General features: G+C 32.6%; 2 protein-coding genes across 2 annotated transcripts; one reads left to right on the top strand and one right to left on the bottom strand.

The window, feature by feature from the left end:
- Nucleotides 1–2,655: 2,655 nt before the first annotated feature.
- Nucleotides 2,656–6,578, top strand: LOC133700702 (photosynthetic NDH subunit of lumenal location 5, chloroplastic-like). Its single transcript, XM_062124330.1, has 7 exons — nucleotides 2,656–2,814; nucleotides 2,901–3,128; nucleotides 3,521–3,671; nucleotides 3,782–3,870; nucleotides 4,916–4,970; nucleotides 5,252–5,337; nucleotides 6,219–6,578. The coding sequence occupies exons 1-7, from the start codon at nucleotides 2,791–2,793 to the stop codon at nucleotides 6,375–6,377; spliced, it is 792 nt and encodes a 263-aa protein (XP_061980314.1). The 5' UTR covers nucleotides 2,656–2,790; the 3' UTR covers nucleotides 6,378–6,578.
- Nucleotides 6,579–10,305: 3,727 nt separating this feature from the next.
- LOC133701915 (ACT domain-containing protein ACR4-like) lies at nucleotides 10,306–13,815 on the bottom strand. Its single transcript, XM_062126108.1, has 7 exons — nucleotides 13,205–13,815; nucleotides 12,982–13,027; nucleotides 12,770–12,884; nucleotides 12,604–12,671; nucleotides 11,378–11,974; nucleotides 11,158–11,262; nucleotides 10,306–11,067 (listed from the first exon to the last, which is right to left on the bottom strand). The coding sequence occupies exons 1-7, from the start codon at nucleotides 13,273–13,275 to the stop codon at nucleotides 10,723–10,725; spliced, it is 1,347 nt and encodes a 448-aa protein (XP_061982092.1). The 5' UTR covers nucleotides 13,276–13,815; the 3' UTR covers nucleotides 10,306–10,722.
- Between the last annotated feature and the right edge of the window lie 8,842 nt (nucleotides 13,816–22,657).

Below are 22,657 nucleotides of genomic sequence, written 5' to 3' on the forward strand. Positions count from 1 at the left end.
TTGAAAAAACATGTGCGTGTAGAATGCTCACTTTCACCTTTTCGTAATTCATGAAGGGTTTGGATTTTAGGAATGTAATTAGTCATTCGACTCGCGACATGCACATGGATATATATTTTTTATTAAAAAAATTATGTGCACAGTTTTTTTTTCTTGTTTTTGTATATAAAAAAACATTTAAATGTAAATTAAAAAATTTATATATTTATATATATATAATTAAATAAATCAAAAACTATAAGTGTTAATAAATAAATAAAAATAGTCATTAACAATAAATAAAAATAAAAAAAAAATCAAGAGATAAAGATAGAGATATTTGACATTGCAATACATACTTTTGACCTCGATGTGTTTAATGATTTTGTTTGTCAAAGTGAAATTTTTATTTAATCAAAATATAATAAAAATAAACACATGTAAAATTGATTAAATAAAATAAAAATTAAAAAATTATTATGTAAGGTTACACGTATTAAAAATATTATTAAAAAATAAATATTTACTATTTATATAAAACATAAAAAAATTGTCGGTGGATTAAAATAGCATGTACATCAAATTAAATATATACAATATAATTTTGCTCTTTCTTAACCATTTTAGCTAAGCTAGCCATCAATCAAGCCCTCGTAAGGTGAGATAAAAGCAAAAAACTACTAGAAAAAAAAAACTCACGAACACAAAAGAATTATAAAAATTTTAATTGAAAAGATAAAAAAATATAATAAATATAATACAATTTTAGAATGATTCTCTGTATTTTTAAAATAAAAGGTACTTTAAATATTATATTTTATTTTATTTATCTCGAATAGAAACCAAACAATATATAAAGTTGTGTGGCTCGTTGTACCTTTTTATAATTTACATAAAATAACCTTTTTATAGAAAGATTTGGGTTTTAAGAACGTTATAGTATGTAATAACAACAGTAATTTGAAGTTATGCGGTGGATTTTTCATGATTATATTAAGAATATACTTTTTATATTACGATAGAACGATGTCGTGTTATTGGTTTTTCAAATAAAAGAATCTCTACATTTGTATTAGGATTAAAGTTGAAAGTGTCTGTACGGGTTGAGTTAAATGGATACGATGAAGGGGTTTTTGGACCTCTATGATTTGCTAGATATATTGTTTAGAATGCTCTTTCATGTTCATGGTACAATTAAATTTTAAATAGCTAAGGAAATCACAAGCATTAATTGCAATATGCTTTGCCTTGAAGATTATTAAGTGTCTACAGCCAACAATAATGATTTACTGACTCATGATTAATTCTTTAATTCTTTCATAATTGATCTAATTTAACTTATAAGTTACCCAATTAAATCAGATTAATTATTTTTATCAAAATAAATACATTTTTTTTTCTAATTTCCTTGACGTTAACCTGATTGGATTTGACAAATTACTTAAAATCTAGCAACTCACCAAACTTAGTCGAGTCAACTGAGTTTCAAGAGGTCAATATTTTTTTAATTTAACTTAAAACCCGACATTGATTAAACTTGATAGTGATTATATTGATAATAAAATGGTGGGGTGGTGGTCGTGGGTATTGTTATGGTGGTGATGATGAGATGATAAAAAAAAGAATGAGTATATTAACAATAAAAAGATGATTATGATGATGATGGTGGTTATAATAATAATTATGAATATTAAGCATTGATAGTGTTAAAAAAAATATTTTTATCTCGATTGAGAAGTTGAAATATTTTTTTTATTAGAGATTGATTGAAAAATATTTTATTTGAATTATTTTTAGTGTTTTTTTCTTTGGCATTGAAAAGTAGTATGGAAAGTATTTTAATAGAAAACTAGTTATTTGCATTGTTTGGCTGCATAAAAAAAATGTTTTATTGGGAAGTAAATTAATTCTTATTATAATTTTTAATGATGATGGTAAGATAAATTTTTTTTTACAATGTTAGTGATAAAAGTATTAGTAGCGATGGATATAATGGAAAAATTAATAATAATTATAATAATCATGATATTAATAATATTGATGATAATAAATGGTCATAGAATAATGGTTGCTGGGTTAGCGTTAATAATGATGAAATTATAATTATTTTAATAATAAGACAATGATAATAATAATAATAATCATTATAAAAGCGAAGTGATAGTAATGATGATCATAGTGGTGATATTATTATAAAATTACATAAAAATAATAATAAAATAATAAATATATTAATAATAAAATATTTATAGTTGATGAATAATGATACTAGTTTATGATAATAATAATAAAAACTTACGATGAGATGGTTATAAAACAATGTAAAAAATATTTTTTTTTTAAATTTGTACTATTTAGAGATTAATCTAAGATTTTTTTATTAATTTATTTTTAAGGAAAAAATTTTTCTAAAAAAAAAATTATATGAAAAAAATAAAAAAAACTCTCAAGTGTAAATCTAATTGATATTTATAGCAGATATATCATCCAATGTAAAAATAAAATAAAAAATCCAAGCCATCGATCATTACAGAACATATCATATCCAGTGATTGGCTGCCATTAATTTCAGCTGCCCAATGCTAGTTTTTTTTTTTTTTTTTTTATAAAAAAAAGGGGCCTCCCTTGACTGGTATGGTTATGGTTCTTGGATATTCGACACTTACCCCAGGAGATTCTGAGAGGACATACTTGTCATTATTGTAAACCCAAACACAATATCTGTAATTTCACAATCATCGTCGCATCATCTTCTCTTCTGTTTCTATAAACTAAAACCAAGGAAAATCACGCCTAACGACATACCCATCAATGGCGGCTTCTTTTACAACCCTGGTAGTCCTTCTCCCTTTTATTTTCTCAGTAACCAAGCACACCCCATTTTTCTGACCCAACCAAAAAATGTGTTTTTTTTTTTGCAGACAAATGTGGGCTCACTATCAACTCCACAAAATACTATGTTTCAGGTAAAATCAGTAAGATCCACCCAGTGTAATGCTGTGAGGTTTCCCACTAGAAATGTGTTACCGTCAAATGTTTCCTCGTCTTCATCGAGCTTCTTCTTCTCGGGTCCGCTTCGTTTTGCTTCTCTTACAACCTCTTCTCCAAAGAAATCCCGTGTTCTCAGCTCCGTTCGAGCTAGTGCAGAGGTTAGGGTTTTTGCAGGTTTCCCCCCCTTTTTTTTGGGATTATTCTATGTTTCTAGTTTATAACGTGGTTTTTATCGGTTCAATTGATTGAGAGTTTTTTTTTTTGCTTGAGACCTGGACAGTGGGATTTTTTTAGATTTTAGTGAATATTTTTTTTTAACTTTCTTGAGTTCTGACGACTATATTGAGCACTTAGAGATATACGCAACTGTTCATTGTGTTCAAGGAACAAATTTGGGATCAGAAAATTTGATTTGCTATGTGAAATGTGTATTTAGAGTTTGTTTTGTGATGGTTTTGATGTGGAATTAGTTTTTTGGATTGATGAAGTTTGAATTGTATGCGGTTTTGCATATCCATGTCTTGAATTATTTTCTTAAAAAAAATTTCAGGTTGCAGAGTTACAGTCAAAGGTGACCAACAAAGTGTATTTTGATATAGGGATTGGGAATCCGGTAGGGAGGCTTGTTGGGAGAGTCGTCATTGGGTTATATGGCGATGATGTGCCACAAACGGTGGAGAACTTCCGTGCTTTATGCACAGGTTGTGTCATATGAACTTAAGATCTATACTATCCATCAGTTATTTCTTTTCTAAACATCAATGCTTTGAGTATTTTCTTAAATCTGGTTTCAATTATGTATTTTGATCAGGAGAGAAGGGCTTCGGCTACAAAAATTCTGCTTTCCACCGTGTCATCAAAGATTTCATGATTCAAGGAGGGGACTTTGACAAAGGAAATGTGAGTTCTCTCTTCACACTTTTGGGTGCATCTCAACTAAAAGGATTTTTTTTTGTCTTGTGATATATTTTTTTGTTAGTTAGCTGAAATTTGAATCCCTGTTTTGTAAATTTTAAGTATACATACAGTCAAAGATACCAACTAATTTTCCGTGCTAGAGGCCTTTGTTATTTTTAAAGGCAATCTTCACCTTCTTTTATTGGCTTGCTAGAAATGGTAATCGGCTTAATATCCAATGACAAACCAAGAATTTTGAGCTGGTATGCTATGAGAACTTCAATGTCTCATTTCCATCTCTATTTTCTTACCTCCTAAACATTTTCTTCTTTCAAGTTCCTATTGAATATTCTGCTAAAAATATATAAAGTGAATCAAGAATCAATAAGATACTGAAAATAAGCAAAACAAAACTAATATTATGATTTCGCATGTAGCAAAACGAATTTGTGCAAAATATGGACGATACGGAGACTCGAAATAAAACATCAGAAAAAATTAATGAAAACACTTATTTGACTCCTAAATAACCTATATATAACATAAATAAACTGAATAGGTTAAAAAAATAGTAACAAATATGTTTTTGTAACTTGACGCAAATTTGACCCCTTTGTTATTTTTAAAGGCAATCTTCACCTCCTTTTATTGGCTTGCTAGAAATAGTAATTGGCTTAATATCCAATGACAAACCAAGAATTTTGAGCTGGTATGCTACGAGAACTTCAATGTCTAATTTCTACCTCTATTTCTTACCTCCTAAACATTTTCATCTTTCAAGTTCCTATTGAATAATTCTCTTAATAGTGCAGGAGGTGTGTTGTTCAGTGTATGAGACCCTTGAAATTTGCTCTTTATTCAATTTCTATGCTTTTGTTCCCCTTTGTTTCTCCGTGAGTTTGTTAAGAAATGAAACATTGTCAATGATATTCTAAGCTCATGTTATATCTTGTACATGCATCTGTGCCACTACCAGCTAGCTTTGTACTTGGGGCATTGTAAGCGTTTTCAATTAGATTTGTATTCTGATATTTGGAAAGACTTGCAGGGCACTGGAGGTAAAAGCATATACGGCCGTACATTTAAAGATGAAAACTTCAAGTGTAAGTTGATACTTCTCATGTATCTATTGTACTAGTTTGGAAACCCATGCTCAGTAAACTGTAAATCTCACCTAGGATGTTTCCTTGGTCGAAGACAGATGATCGCTTCTCCATCTCTCACTCTCTTCGTGTCTTGAGATTGAGCAGTCACTGAACTGAAACTTCCCCATATGAGTGATTGATTCTTCGTGGTCATCATTTTTAAATTTTGGTGTTGGATGTTGTATATTTTATCTATGTGCCCCTGCATGGCTAATTATGAAATCTCATATCTTTTGCAGTGTCACATATTGGACCAGGAATTCTTAGTATGGCAAATGCAGGGCCCAACACCAATGGAAGCCAATTTTTCATCTGCACTGTCAAGGTAGATATTGTCATTTTATTTAGACACATTCCTCATGCATGTGTGTAGAGGCATGCTCATTTGTGGCTGGGCAGACAAAGACGTGATATCCTCTTGTTACAGTTTCTTCGATTTGGCTGAGAATGTTTTGAATCTTTGATGTTTTTTTTTAATATAATCGGTGCAGAATCTCAAATAGACAGATTAAAGAAGGAAAATAATTCCTATATCTACCTCTCTTTGCTATGTTAGGAAGCTAATGTCCCTGCTACTAGCTGGGTTTGGTGGTATACTGGAGAAGTGATCAATAGAATTAGGATAGGTGGTTGTTTCTGAAGCCAACTTTAACATTCTGCCTTTCTTTTGTTTTGTTTTGTTTTTTTTTTTTTTTTTTTTTTTTGGGGGGGGGGGGGGGAGCAGGGTATTTTCTGTGTTGCCTCCCTTTTTCTGCTGGAAAGTATGCAGGTGGTTTTGCCTGCCGGGCTTTTCTGTATGCAACGTGGCCATTACAAAGAAAGCAGAATTAGTCTATATTTAACACAACTTCTTGTTGACCATACCTGCATTTAGATAGTATACGTAGGTCTTGAAGACTGGATTGCATTTTTTTGTTTGTGGTAGCTGATGGTCTATGTCATCTAAATTTCACCAACAATGTTCCATTCCATTCTCTTAGAGTAGCTTCCATTTTCATGCTGGCTTAGCACCTATTTGTTATAGCTAACGTGGTTTTTAGTAGTCACTAATGGAGACAGGTTATGTTCTACAAATGCTTATTGATTTTGTTGATCAATTCCATCTAGTTAAAAGCTTTGTCAAGTGGTCAAATCTTTGCAGATTTATGCTACGTTTATATGGCTTGACACATGTTTCTTTGTTTTTCTGTTCACGGGAAATGACAGACTCCATGGCTAGATCAGAGGCATGTTGTTTTTGGTCAAGTTTTGGAAGGCATGGACATTGTTAAATTGATCGAGTCACAAGAGACAGACAGAGGAGACCGTCCCACAAAGAGAGTGGTGATCCTTGAAAGTGGTGAGCTTCCCATGAATGAAGCTTGATGCTATCAATTCTATCCATCCCTTCTCCTCAACATCGAACATGAGAGTAGTCTACCCCATTTGGAGGGCTTTCGTTAAACGAGTATGGAATTAACCTCTGAAAAAGTTTCTTTCTTCACTTGTATTCATTAGAAAGCTTGAGCAAAAAGGGTTGTTTCTCGGATAGAAAAAAAATTAAATAATCACATGGTTGTTGGAGCATATCATTTTCATTATTTGATCCGAACTTCCACAGCTTTGTTTTAAATGTGCTCATGATGGCATGGCGATGGTTTTTATTTAAAGTGTTCAGAGTGGACTTGGGATGTGATTCCAAGGTAATAGCAGTGAAAAGGTTATGAAATCACCGCCCAATTCTTTGTGGGGTATAGTAATTCTGTTATATAATAAAATATATTTAAATAAATACAAATTCAAATACTAGATATTATCTCCTACAGTCAAGGAGTTGTCACAAACATGATTTGAGGAGGATTCTTTGGATCCTTGTATAACTGAAATACCCTCCCCTCTAAAGCCTGTCCAAAATTCGTAGCTTGGAATGAAGAAAAATGAAAGCAGATCGACCAAGGCTCTTGGTAAACATGTCTGTAATTGAGAGATTAGTTGGAACATAGTGAATCTGAAGTTTTTTCGAAGCCACCAATTCTCTCACAAAGTGACGATCCAAATCAATGTGTTTTGTATGTTTGTTTGATACTGAATTAACAACATTGTGTTTTGAATATTTGTTTGATACTGAATTAACAACAATAAAAATGGAACTTTGACTTTCACAAAGCTTGATCGAAGGCAAGGATGAAGACACCTTGAGGTCTTGAAGAAGATGACCAAGCCACTTGATTTTAGCGGCGGTAATTGTCATAGCCCGATATTTCGATTCACAGCTTGATCAGGATACCATTAGTTGTAGAACTCCAGAACACAAGATTATCACTAAAATAAATTGCATGATCAAAAATTGATCTTCGCATGTTACGGCATCCAGCCCAATTAGCATCAAAATAAGCAAGAAGGTCTCATGAAGAAGATGGGGTGAGAGATAAACCATTGAGAAATGCCTTCTTGACTTCAAGCCAATAAAGAGGCCAATGACTGGCAATTGCAAAAGAGAGAACAGCCTGAATTGTGGATGTCTTAACAGTAAAAATTAGAGGTTGAAGTCCACGCTGAAGAACATATAGCCCATTTTCAAGTCACCACCATCCCTTTGGTGACTCAATTATATATAACAAAACGATCATTAATAAAGGTGATAGAAAAAGAAAAACCACATGTATGTTTACTAATAGATATTAGATTTCTGGTGAGTCCAAGCACGATTAAAACATGCGGTAATATAAGTGAGGAAGTGGGGGGAAAGGCACCAGTACGGGAACCTGGAAGTGAGGCATAATTACCACCAAGAACACTAAAATAAACTGGAAGTGGGTTAAAAGTAACAGAGTTCACAGCTGGGTTTGCGATGAACTTGTGCCCGAGTAGGGCCTTGGGATACAAAAGCTCCATGAAGCCACCAGAAAACCACCACTGTAACTCACATCAATCATTCAGACATCGAATGTTTAGTTTTGGTACGTCTAGTAAAATGACATGACCGCAAGTTGCAAACGTCGTCTCCATCTTTAACACGTCAGGAATTGGCCTCCTGGTGTTTTGTTAATTATGACTGCGCCGACGACGACGTCGCCTCTCTCGTGGGGTGACTTTCATGACCATTATTATTATTATTATAATTATCATGTTGTTGTTGATGATGTTTTGTTTTAATAATTGTCGTTAAATAATTAATAGCCAAGCATTTAGTCGGGTATTTCTCGACACTTTCCTATCAACTTGTGTTTGCTAATATTAATATATTTTTTTAAAGAACAAAACTTGTGGTAGCTAAAAGCCTAGAAGTAGCGTTGATTGATAAACTTGAGGAGACAAAACTCTTTTGGAAAAAAAAAATCTATAATAACTATTTTTAAAAAAAAATATTATTATTTTTTTATGTTTGACCATATTATAAAAAATAGATAGAAGATACTCTTTGGTGTTCGGAAGCACACATTGAAAATAAATTTATTTTTATGCTATTCTATTTTATAATAAAAATTTCATGTTTGTTACATTTGATTGTTGTAAAACATGATTTTGTATATATTTTTCTAGAAATATTATATATGCTGGTTCTCATATCTTTATATTAGATAAAAATAATACTAATATATTATATATTGACATATGCCGATCTATTAATTATTTCCTAACAATTTTAAATAAAGAAAAAAAATTAAATATCATGTATGCCAATATATTATATATTGACATATATATGCGACACAACATTAATTTAAATAGAGAAAAAAAAATGATTTCTTATGCTTACAAGAAACTTAAACGAGATTAAAAAAAAACTTCCTTTTAATTAACAATGAAGATAATAAAATCAATTTGAACACTATACTTGTAGCCAGGTACAACAGCTGTCCGATGTTGTCATGTTAAATTTGACTACGTATCTCCATACTCTGCATAGTAAGCAGCCAGCAACACTCGTCTCTTACATTGTAAACGTAATATTAATGTAATGCATGATACAGTAGACATAATGATTTCGTCTCAAAAATTCTACCACTCCATCTCCTCAACTTACGTGCTTCGAGGAAGATTTAAAGACTCAACTGCGAGACCTACCTTTTTATTCTATTCGTTCAAGGATCCAGTCCTCTTCCGCCACCGTTCGAAACGGCGAAACAGGGTCCCACGACACCAGAAAAAGGACCCCACATGTACTGGCGGCTGACGTTTGTGAGATCCTTATCCGGCCACGTTTATGTTGCCGATGCAGCTATCATAATCATAAGAACTATAAATCAGAAAGGGGAAAGGGACGCATCAATGAGGTGCTGGAGGATGTGGAATTACATAACATCTTTCCTCCCCCGTCGAGATTCTGTCGGTGACTTTTCTGCTGTCTTTTTTCATAAGAAAGTCTTAATTACGAAATGATTACAAAGTCACTAACAAAGTCTCCTATTTGCATCGTTATGATCTTAGACTTTAGATTCCCGTTCTTATCCAATCGCCGAGCCTGCATTTTAGAGTTTTTCCTATGTCATAATTATGTTATTTGTCTTTCACATGCATGATCTAAGGATTGATCAATTACTCGTTAAAAGTTTTCCTCGCTGTGGAATGATCCAACCCCTTAAGGGCCGAACTTGAAACTCTATCAAAAGCTAGAAGTATAGAATCAATCATCTATACTGGTATTTAATCATATTAGTTTATATCGTGCTCTGACTTTCATGTTCAGCCCCTCTCCAATTACAAACGGATGTACAGAAGAAACCAAAAGCATTGGATAAATTGAATCATGAACAAGTTTTTTCACATATTTCTTAAAAGCAAAAAAATCGATAAATTAATTAAATCGAGAAAATAAAAAAAAAAACCAAAAATCATGAACAAGTTTTTTCACATATTTCTCAAAACTACTGGCATTTAATCATACTAGTTTGGAGTGTGCCGTTTTTGGAGTGCCCCTTACCTACTCGTGAGCACTTGAAGGTGTCACTTGCTTCAGGAAAGCCCTGAATCAAGGCATGTCACCACCACAACCCAACTTCTATCGAGTCATGAGCACTAAGCACTTTCTTTAGTCGGAATTGCAGCAAAAGTCAATCTTGATGGCTTATTACTATATACATACGTACAGGGAAGTTGAACCACTATCAAACTTCCCTGTCCCATTACACATCACCATTTTGTATACTCTTGGTAGGCGAAAGCACAACTAAAACATCCCACCAATAGATATTTGTATGCCTAGGCCATAATGTTGCTAGGGGAATATAATCTTCAACACTGTAGCGCCTGCTCTCTATTCATGAGTTACCTGCTAATGAGAAAAATGCTAAGAGAGGGACCAAAGGAAATATACAATCAAATTAATGCACAGCTGTGCGATGGAATCACCACTCTCAAATTCAATGATCCAATAAAATCAAATCTGCAATGCATCCTGCACTAAAGGAGCCTTTACATAGCATCAGGATCCAAAATGCAAATCATGTTGATCATAGCGCTTAAACCATCACGCAGAATGACCCTCAGCGCTGCATTTTGGATGAAGTTTTTGAGCCAGTATAACAATATTTACAAAGTCACATGGGACAAGGAAGCTCGAACAAGATATTTACAACAAGCTTTACGAATTCATATTTGATTGCAACTTTGATGCCTTGTCCAAGATCAACAGGGAAGTGAACTGAAGCTCTAAGGAACAACCTGTGCAACTAAGTCAAACTATCCAACATTTACGTGGCTGACCAGCCTAGTTTAGCCATTGAACAGCTCAAGAATTTGACTTTATTAGACCCAAGTGATAAAGGAACTTCTCTGACTTTGATCGGAAGATATTACCTAAAGACAATAACCCACGTTCCTGGGGCGGAGACTTCGAGTAAGCATCATCATTCACATTAAGTATAGTCAAACCGATCTCTTTTCTAACTGCTTCAATAGTTTCACTCTTCACTGGATGTCCTGATGAATCAATGACGAAGAAAACATTCACAGCCTGGGAACCTCTGGTAGTAACCTCAGCTCGAGTGACTGAAAGACCGTTTTCCCTAAAAATGCGAGTCACGTCAGACAAAAGGCCGACCCTATCCTCAGAACAAAGTTCCAATCTTACGCCCTGCATCAAGACAGTTCAATAAATCAAATACTAGTGAGATGTTGACAAGTTTGAACCTAGCATTAAAACCAAACTTGAGCATATCTGTACCTCAGAAGTTCTCCTCCTAATAGCAGCCTCCAAGCAATTAATTAGTCTTTGCCTCTCTGCTTCGGAATTAATTGGGGACCCATCCATATGCCTAATAAAATACTCCTGTATTACAAGTAACAAATGAGATCCTCCGTAGCAATGTTTAAAAACATTTGTTTGGTCAAAACAAAAAAGAACAGAAAATTATTAAATGCATCTTGAAGGAATAAAGAGTAACCTGGCAAGCCTCCGGTCCTTCTGCTATGATAATTGCATGATATACTACATATTGCATGTCAGTTAACGTGCACACTGTATCAAATATTAGCTTCGGCCGGTCTGGACACCTCAAGTTCACAACAGTGTAACCCTTATCTACACAGTTTTCCACCGTTACAAAACGGTTGCGTTCACTTGCTGAGCTACAATCTGCATCATCCACGTCATAATCACGATCAGCATACATCATCTGATGCAGCCTCCTCTCCTTGTGAGTGGAACCCACGGACACAGCTGTATTGGCACTTCGTTTATCTCTATCACCGATTAGAATACATAGGAGAAGTTGTTTGATCTTAGTGAGCCTATCAGGATCATCAATTGGCAATCCAGTAGCCTCATCAGTGATGTAAACAACAGATGCCATTCTTGAATTGTGGGTCCATATTTCTGAGGCCACCACATTACATTTGAGGTCAGCAAGAACAGCAAAAATTTCTGAAAGCAAGCCTGGTCGATCTCTTCCTGTCAATTCAATAGCTGTGTTCTCCGCAGCTCCTTGCACATCCACAGACCGTCTCAAGGATCGGAAGCTTGGTCCTCTTGGTCCCAGTGACTGTGACATGTAAATTAATTCATGAACATGACTTGAGAATTACATGGCTCCACACATATTGTTGTAAAACTTTCATAGTAGAGACCAAACAACAGCCACCATTTCTTCCTCGTCTGCTCCTTTCATTATCTCCTTGAGCGAAACTAAGGAGAATAATAAATTTAAAGGACTTGGATCCACAAAAAGAAGTGCCCGGTGACTTCCTCACTGCATCTGGAATTCTATACAATTTGACTTGTCTGTTCCTTCCATGACATTTATATATCTAACCAAGGGTTTTTCAACAGTTTTGAACTTTTCTATGAATTTCTCTACCTCCTTTTTGAAAGAAAAATTGGAATTCAGAGAGAATAGAAGTACTATAGTCTAAAAATGTGCACAAAAAATGAGGCCTTGCTCTCGGATTCTTGTCAAAATTTAATGACGAGTGAAATGGCTAAAAACACAGAGGCACTTGCTGGAGCTAAGGCTCCATTAGGACATAAAACATTTAGAAAAGAAGTCAGGACTCAGCACCAAAGTTATTTGCTTTAAAGTCTCTTTAATTCCACTTTCACATGGAAACTATAAATGTAAAGATTTTCATTTTCCAGTTTTGGTTAAAATGGAGGCCAGTTTAGCAGACCTACCTGTTGAATTCTTTCAGCCACATCATCCTCGGATAACTTATTCCCATGTTGATCTGTAACGTGAAACACTGCAAAAGAACCATTTTAAGACGAGAAAATCAACAACAATTAATTGACTTACAGAGCCACCAAACTTGAATGAAAAGGCAAAGGACAAAAAAGTAACCATCCATGAACCATTCTCCATCTGAAGAAATGTAAGCTCGTCTGATTAAAAGATTCAAATCAGTCAAGACTTGAACCACCTCTAACAAACTACCACGCTTATTAGCACTATCAACCTGAAAATTATCAACAAAACAAAATCAAGTTACAGACTTTAAACTCACAAAAGCTCATAAAACGAACCAATAACATCCAAATGATTCAATCAAACACCTTAATCAAAGTGGCTTTCCTGCTTGAGGCATTATCAACTGTAACCCTGCAAAATTAAACACAGACAAGAAACAATATCACACACGCATATTGCCAAATCCTTAAAAAAATCTGAACTTTGAGCTCAAGAAATGAAAATTTCAAGAAAACACAACCACCCTTTTCAATTCAAACAAAAACTCGCACATTAAATGAAATTAAAAGCAAACAAAAGTAAATTCACCTTGGAGGGTTCATTCGAATTACAAGCTTCTCAAATTCATCATCCATTGCAAGAGGAGACCAGCAGTCCATATTCTCTATAACAACTAGAACAAGAACAGGAAGAAGAACCAGAAAAAGGAGAGATTTATAAAACCAAAGCAGAGGATTATGTCTGTGTGTCAAAAACGTAGAGAAATGAGTTGGCTTTGTTTTGGTTTGCTGGTGTACTTTCTTTCCATCAGTGTCATCAGTTTTTTGTACCTTCGGATTCTGAATTCTGTTGTGTTGTGTGTTTGTTGGGTTCTCTTGGTTTGGACGAAGAGTTTTGGAGGGACTTCACATTAACAACACTAATCCCTTCAAAAAGAAAAGAAAAGAGAGAATAATCAGCATAAGAGAGAGAGGAGAAAGCAAGGGACGGGGCACTGTCAAACAGGCTTGTTGTCTCCTGGTAACATGGGGCCTACCTACGCCCCCTCCTCCCAGAACTTGGTCTCCTCTTCTTCTCCGTTTGAGGGTTTGTGATTATTAATTGGTATCCTTTCACAAGGCGGCTCCAAGTCTTTCTATGGCTAGTGTAAGTGGGTTTTCAACATTTCTTGCCCTGGTTTTATACTCTTTTTATCAATAGCACGTCTTAATACTCTACGGACTGCAGAGTTTCTAACTGGTTTTCAAAAGGCGTTACATTAAATATTGATTTTTTTTAATTATTATTTTTTCAAGATTATTTTCATATACTTATTACTTATATCAAAATTAATTTTTAAAAAATAAATATTGGCACCCATTTTTTTACTTTTCGTCCATCTCTGATTCACATGAAAATGTAGCAAGATTTTGCTGCGCTTCAAGGTCCCTTTACTTATTGTTTTTTAAAATATTTTTATGTAAAAATATAATAAAATAATATTTTATTTATTTTTTAAAAATTATATTTTAGATCAACTCATCCAAACGATTCAAAATATAAAAAAATTATTTTTAAATTATTCTTTTTTCAAATACAGGTTGGTCTATATTTCAAAACGCTCTAAAATATAGGTAATAACATTAATCTTATTGACATCTGGTTGGATTTTGTTTGGATTTAGGGTTACTCTCTCTTCCTTTGATTTTATGGCAAGCTCCTCGTTAAGCTTGTGTTTGGTATTAAGTTAAAATTTGAAGGAAAAAAAATGTTAAATAATTAAGATTTAAATGAAAATATTAAATATATAAAAAGTGCTAAGTGTTAAGGGATATCTGATCTGAAATATAAGTGAATGAAAAAAATAAGAATAAAACAATTTTAAAATAAAAAATGGAAAGGACACACAGGACTTCAAGAATCTCCCCATTTAAAATTTCCTTACCCCTCTCTCATCGCACACTTAACACTTAACCCCATTTTTTAAGTCAAATGCTAATCTTCGAGAAACTTTCTCTCATCTTCTAAAGTTCAACCAAACACTAGTAAAAGGGACATAAAAATTATAAAAGTAACTTTTCCATCCTTTTACTCTATGCTAAGGCATCATTTATTTTTATATTTGAAAAGGCGTTTGAAATTGTTTTAAAAATGTGTACGGCTGGAAGATATATCACAATGGTCTTTTTACTTGTATTTTTTTTTTGATGATTTTAATGTGTTTATGTTAAATATTTTTATTTATATAAAAAATCATTTTAATATTTTTTCAAGTGATATTTTTTAAAAATATATTCCACTACATTACCAAACACACACTAAATATACATAATGTGGGAGAAATCACTTTGTCTTTTTATTTAGATTCTTCATTTAGAAAAAAAAAATTAAATAGCTTGCCCACATTTCGTTGTGAGTTGACCCGATTTTTTAAAGCGTAAAAAATTAATGACAAAGCATTGTAAGTGTATTTTTTAAAAAAAAGTTAACGACCTCCCCATCATATAAAAAGAATGAAAAAGACCTCCACATCATATAAAAAGAATGAAAAAAAATACTTGTTGTCAATCCCCATAAATCCAAACAATAAAAAATAAAATTAGGGAAAAAATCGATAAAAAAATACTAGCAAACCCGGGTGATAAAATAAAAAAAAATCAAGATTATAAATCCAATGATGAGATCAAGAATAAATTAAAATTTGATAAAGATGCCAAGAATAAAAATTTAAAACCAAAATATTGAGGGTCAAAACCTAAAATACCATCAAATATTGAAATGAAGGGCCAAATTGAAAATTTCTAAGTCCACAAATTCACAAAAAAATCTAAAACAAAAATCAAAATCAAAACACAACATTTCATGCTTAAAATGCTTAACTTTAATAACTCGCAACTCGATGATATGAAATAGATATAACCTCACAAAAAAAATCAGAACAAATCACGAAGCTCAAGACCTAACAAGTTAATGTTAAATGATGAAAATGAAAAAAAAATTAAAAAGAAATTAAAAAATATCAAATCAAAACTGGACTAATTATCAAAACTGGTGGACTGAGTCATGATTATAGAAGACAAACACGAAAAAACAACGAAGCAAAATTCTTAATCATAAAAAAATTAAAAAAAAAAACAATGAGGACTAAATCATGCATAGAAAAATAATTGAAAGAAAATACATAGATATTAAATTGAAAAGGATAAAAAAAATGATTATTGAAAATAAAAACCTTCATCGTCGTCGAACCGCCGCTAACCAGGCTAAACACGCCATACTAATAGTTGCACCGGCACGTGACGTGTCAAATGACATGATAGTTGGTGGATTTTGGTCATCATAATACGTCTCGCGCACCACCCATTTGGGGGAGGGATAACGACGCGTTGCACGCGTCCACCTTTTGTATTGATTTATTAATATTTTAATAATTAAAATTACTAAAAAGCCTATGAGGGCATTTTAATATCACAAAAAAAAACATGTTGAAAAAACAATAATACTCTCCCTTGCTAGGCTTAGATTTTTTAAAATCAAAGGTTAAACATGTCATTTTATTGTAGAAAAAACATAAAAAGATAAAAAATAAAATCCTTTCTGCAAGCCAAAAGTTTTAGTTTTTAAGGGTATGATTGTTCTTTAACCGTGCAACTAAAGTTGAAAATACAAAAAAAAACCCATGACAAAGACCTATTTTTTTTTAACTTTTAAGGATGATGAAGTAATTTCATAATATTTAAAAAACATAAATTTACTATATTATCTCCGATCAATTGAGAAATGATATTTTGATCATATGAAAATTACAACTCCACTCCTGAAATCAAGATGATTGTTCAATGCATTGAATGGTGAAAATAGTTAACACAGTGCTGGAATAAACAATGTTTCTTCTCGCATATTATAGGAAAAAACTGATCCCTTTTAATTAATTTTTTTTTTTTAAAGAACAAGAAATCTTGTATCCACCCTCCCCTCCCCTCCCCTGAATAGACTGGTTCGGCTGCTTCCAGAAATATAGAATCGTTTTCGCCTTTTTCCTTGGAACCTCTGTATATATAGGACTCTGTTCCATCCATGCATGTAGACTAATGAAATACTTGGTGGATGCCAATTAGACTAGTAACTCATCACAATCATTTGATGTTCCAATTTTATACATCAGTATATATTTGGTTATGGAAATCCTTCTCACCCCTCACTCCTTGGAATCCGAATATGTATTTAGTATATCTTATTATATGGGGGAGTGGTGTGCTGCTGGTAGGAATCTGTGATACAACTGAACATTATACGATAGCGATAGCATATTTTTCTTTTATACCTTTTTTCACACCATTGGATAAAGTTCGAAGAGATACACTCGTAAAATTATATGATTTTTGAAAAATTAAAAATTAGTAAAACTAGATTTAATTTATATAAAATTAATAAACTCAATCAAAATCATGTAAATCACGAGTTTATTATTGATTTTACAAGTTTAAAGGAATTATAAATACCTTTTCAATTTAACCAGTATTTCTCCCAAATTAGACCAAAAAAAATAAAGGCAATATTTCTTAACAGGTTTTTATATGGAATTCTTGTGCCGTTAAGAATAAGTTTTGATGTTGATTTAATGCTTGGTTTGGTAAAATAAAATTTAATTTTATTAACTCAAACTAATTAATACTTCGGGTACCCAATTTCAAACTAAAACAAAATTTTTTTTCTTATAAGAAACATTATCTTTGTTTCAGTTTCAAATTCAATCTGTGATTGAAATCAATAAATTTGTTATTATTTATAGATATGTATAATTCTTAATTTATATTATTAAATATATGTATAAATTTTTTAATTTGTATTTAAAATCTTTTTTTACAGAAACATAAATAAGAAAACATTAACAACGTGGGCACATCTTTTTTACATTTTTAAAAACAATGTTTCAGTCGGCAGGGAATCAATCTGAAGTTTATAAAAAAGTGAGCACGTGGGAGTAATAGAAAACAGCATAAAGAACAGACCACAGTAATGGGTGTAATTACTCACCATGCCCGTTTCTTGTGCACATGGAGGTTAGAGGTATTCAGAGTCGTTGAAATTTTTGGTGTCCTAGTCATCTCGGACAGTATTACATGCAACTCTGGTCATTTCGGACAGCATCACATGTGACATGAGTGAGCTAGGTATTGCTTCTATGGCCGAAGTGTTTTTTTTTTTTTTTATCAAGTGATTTTAAAAAATTATTAAATTGATTTTTTTATATACTCTTGACAAGATAAGGTAACCCTTGAGTGTACTCGTGGAGATAGTTTAGTAAAATATTATATTTTTTTATTTTTTGAAGAGTTCCATTGGACAATTGAGTCACCATAATTTTAAAGCTGAATAAATAAAATTAATATTACTAAATTAATTGTTTTATGATAAATGCTAAATGTACCAAATACCTATGCAACATGGCATCAACCTCATTGGTGTTTATTTAAATCAAAAGCAGAGGGAAGGACAAAGGGACAGATGTCCGTACCAAGCCAGGCGGTAAAGGCGATACAAGGCCCACCTGCCGTGGCAAGGGAGTCATCCGCCTCTTTGAGCTCCTGCTCTATACGTGCTTCAAAAATATATTTTATTTTTTTTTAAAAAAAAATAATAAATTAATTTTTTTTAATACCTCTGTATTGATATTATAAATAAATAAAATTAAAAGAATATTTTAATATATCTTTAAATAAAAATACCTTTAAAAAATCATCGCTGCTCATTTGGCTGTGATATGTCTTGTCCTTTCGATGATAGTCAGTGAGCAATCCTCTGCACCACTTACAGGTGACAACTTGAGGTAAAAAATCAATTGTTTTTTTCTTTCGAAATTTAACTTCCTTCCCCTTATATTATACAAGAAGGAAATATAAATGATCAGTAATAAGAATTTAACATTAAAGAATTTGTTTGTGTTGTGATATCATGTTTGAGCTTTTTAATTGCTATTATGATATTTATTAGAGATTTATATGATCGTTAATTTCAGGTTCAGTAAAATTAATTAAAGTAAACATAAACTGACCTGAATATCCACATTAATAGTAATAAAAAATTAATATGAGTGGAAGCAATGAATGCCATGTAATTTACATGATTTATTAGATTGACATGGAAGAGATTATCCCTATTCTCATTGCATTATTTAACAAGAGTAAACACTATATTTTTCCTAACCCATTTAAATTCTATTCATATTCCTTATGTTTTTTTCTTATATCCAAATAATCAATATTTTAAATAATATTTGGTTGTTGTATCGAAAATAATAATAATAATTAAGATATAATAAACATGTTTTACTATCTTTTTTCTTTTTAAAAATAAGATTTCACTTCAAAATTATTTTAGAAACATATCTATTTTTATATTTAATTAAGCATGTTTATATTTTTATGTCTTTTTTGTTATAATATATTAACCAAACACAGTTTAAACATAATTCTATTTTCAAACATAAAAGATAATATTTATTAAATCTCATGCAGAAATGATGTACATCATGAAACAATAATTCAATCTTGTATATATGTTCACCAAACACACTTCAATTTCATATTTTCAAAACAATTATTCATGTAGAATCAAGTGCATTTCTAGGGATTATATAGAAAACTTTAGTCCATCCTATCAAACATTTTCCGTTTCGACAACTAACATTCGACAACATGGACCCTCGACCTGTTTAGAGACAACGAGTAGTGTAGGCAAGAAGAGGCCTTTGGGCTACAGCTTCCTCCTTAACTTCAGTCGGTAATCAATGCCATTATCAGACGAAGCATAAAAAGAACATCATAATCGGCATCCATTCGAGTGATTGTGGATTCTAGAGCGATTCCGTACACCTTGCTTTTAAAAGCAATACTTCTTGACAGGGCTGAGCTTTCGGGTGATTCCGAGAGAGAAAAAATTGCCATTAACTTTTTTTCCTCAAGTTCTTGATTTTTCTCCCAAGTTTTCTTTCAAAAAATTAAAAACAACCATTTTTTCCAAGTTTAGCTCAATAAACTTTAGACAATTCGAGCTTTATTAGCTAATAATTATCGATGAACAGGTTACTTATTTATTAATGAATTAAAAAACAGTAAAGAATTTTGGGTAAATTCAGGGCGCCCCCAAAATGTTTTTTCCTCTTATCCAAGATTTTTGAAATTTATTTAGGAGAATTACCCGGATTTTTAATTCTTCGAGAGATCTTAAAAAATCTTATCAGGTAATTCAATTTTTTTTTGAATAGTGCGAACCCTCCTCTTCGCTGGATTGAATTTGGATCCTACAGAGTAAAAACAAAAAACATGTTCCGGCAAGGGAAGTGTCAGTGTGTGCTGTATGCCATCATCCTTAATGGACTGGACCCAAATTCATCTGTAAGTGGTCCAAGAACCCATTTGATTTGGACCACTAGCCAATCTGGCCACTTCACAACGTTGAACTGTCCACTTGTAACAAGCGGTTCTGGTGTTTTCGGAAAAGTAATAAATATATTGTCCGCTTACTTGCTATAGGGTTTACATTATGAAGTCATCATGCACGTACCAGATCAAGCATGTTATGAAGTCCTAGTTTCTAGTCAGATCTTGTTTTAATATTTTAGAAGTAGTTTTTCTAAAAAAAATATATTTTTTTATATTTTTAGATCATTTTATTTTGATACGCTAATGTTAAAAATAAAATTTAAAAAATAAAAAAAATATTATTTTAATATATTTTCGATTGAAAAACACTTTAAAAAGTAGTCGCAATCACACTCTCAAACATGCTCATAATTCTCGAAGTAAATTCAGTAATGTCCAATTTCAAGGAGTCTCCGTGTATATACTTTAAAAACAGTAGTGATTTTTTTAAATTATAAATAAATTAAAGTGATATTTTTTTATTTTTTAAAATTTATTTTTAATATTAAAATAATATAAAAAATAAATTAAAAATCTTTAAATTTGTTTAAAAACAATTTTTAAACGCTATTAATTTACTTGAAAGTTACAACATCCTGAGGTTTGAATCCTAGAATGCGAGGGAAGTAGCGACACGAAAAATTATCTGAAACATTCTAAAGTTTGTTTAGAATAATCTCTCTCGTATTTATTTATATTATTGTTAACATAATTGATAATAAATTTATAGATTGAGAAGAAACTCAATAAATGTTTTTTGAAATATTATATGTTTGTCGTTATAATTAATTAAAGGGCTAAAGTGTCCTTAAAAGAAAAGAAAGTAATTTTCACGAGCGTAGTCTTCTTCTCAGAAGATCAGGTCATCTCAAAAACATTCCTCGTCCTGGGCTTCAAATTCAGAGAGAATTCTAGGCTTGCCATTGTTACACCCAAACCATCCTCTCATTACTCAGCACTTACTTCATCAACATCTCAAGGATTGAGGAGATCTTCACCATCTTCTTCTTCAGCTCCTTCAAATCAGGAACCCAACTCAATATATAAGCCCATTAACAAATAACAAATACTTAAAAAACTCAACTTGTTGGGATATCTCGACCTGGGTTTCTACCGTCCAGGCCCCAGGGAGAGATTTGAAACTTCACAACTAGGGGTACCATATAAAAAAACACGAGGATGAATTTGAAAATAAAATAAAGCAGAAGAGAAGGTAGACCAGAAACCAGGCTTCCCCGTCTAACAAGTAGTTCCGTCCTTGCTGGTATCCACATCCTTCCTCTCCTCGAGCAATATCGGATTCCGATCTCTATTTCCTGACAAGAAGAGGAGAAGTATACTGGTTTGGGGCAATTTATTTGGTGTTGGGGATGAATTGGTGTCCTAGTGAAGGTGGACTAAAGAAGTTTTATGGGTCACTGCTGTCAAATACTGGTGAATGCCTGGTTGGGCTTAGGCCATGTTGCCTAATCTAAGATATACAAATCCTGATAAGATAAAGCCACCCGGGGAGGCATTAGCATATTGTTGGAACTTGTAAGCTTCATTTTATCATTTTTTTAGATATCTTGCCTAGGTTAGTCCCTTATTTATTTATTTGGATGATAACTACGAGTAGAACTTGAAGAGTTCTTGAGAAAAAAACAAGACTAGAATTTGAACCCAAAACGACCTCACTCCCTCCTTCAAGCAAAATGAGAATACATTGAGCTATAACGCCCGTTGGTTGCACATTACAAATCCACAAGGTATAGCTTGGATTAAAAGATATACCAAAATGCCTGTCATATTACAATAAAATATAAAGCTCAACTAGTGTCTGGATTAAAGACGTTCATATTACATTATCTCAGGAAAAATTAGGGGAAAAAAGGGGGGGGGGGGGAAATCATATAATTGGACTTCATGGACATCGTTCATTATTCCCCAGATTCATGGAATTGTAAGAGCGTACCAATGTAGCAAAGTTTGAAATGAAGGGGCAACTTCTTCTTCTTCTTCTTTTTTTTTTGAGAGCTATAACAAATTCCAGATATTTTTAGATGCTGGCACCAAGAAGAAGAAGAAATCTTTTAGGTGGAAATTAGAGTCGATTTCAGCATAAGCTGAGGGGGTGAGCTGTGGTCACCCCGCTGAGAAATGCAGTATCAATTTCATACCCACGAGTCCGAGCTGCTTAGGATTTAAGTTAATTAGATAATGATCACTTAAGCAGGCATTTGTCAATCTGTGTTAGGACCTACGAGAAATCCTCCTTGGAGAGGAAGAAGCGAAATTTCATGCATTGACTGCCGATATTGCAAAGCAGATTTTCATTAGGGAAAAAAGTGAGTTGCAAGGAATTGTGCATTCAGCCTGAATATTAAATCACTTAGGACTGTACCGGCATGAAATATCTATGCTAAAGATTGGAAAACATTCTGTGGTGAGAACTGACCTTTTTTCTCAAAATGGAAATGTATATAACTTGTAGGCTTGTAGGAGTTGTAGCCATGTGACGCTGCAGGCAATGAAGCTCAAACTTTCTTTCTTGTTGCCAAAGGTAAAATAGCTTTAAGGGATGACTTAAAGGACCCAACCAGCTATATGCTGTTTGATTCAGAAAGGTTATCGTTTTGGCTGCGGTTAATGCAGGAAA

This window comes from Populus nigra, chromosome 8 (assembly GCF_951802175.1).
Source record: "Populus nigra chromosome 8, ddPopNigr1.1, whole genome shotgun sequence".
NCBI lineage: Eukaryota > Viridiplantae > Streptophyta > Magnoliopsida > Malpighiales > Salicaceae > Populus > Populus nigra.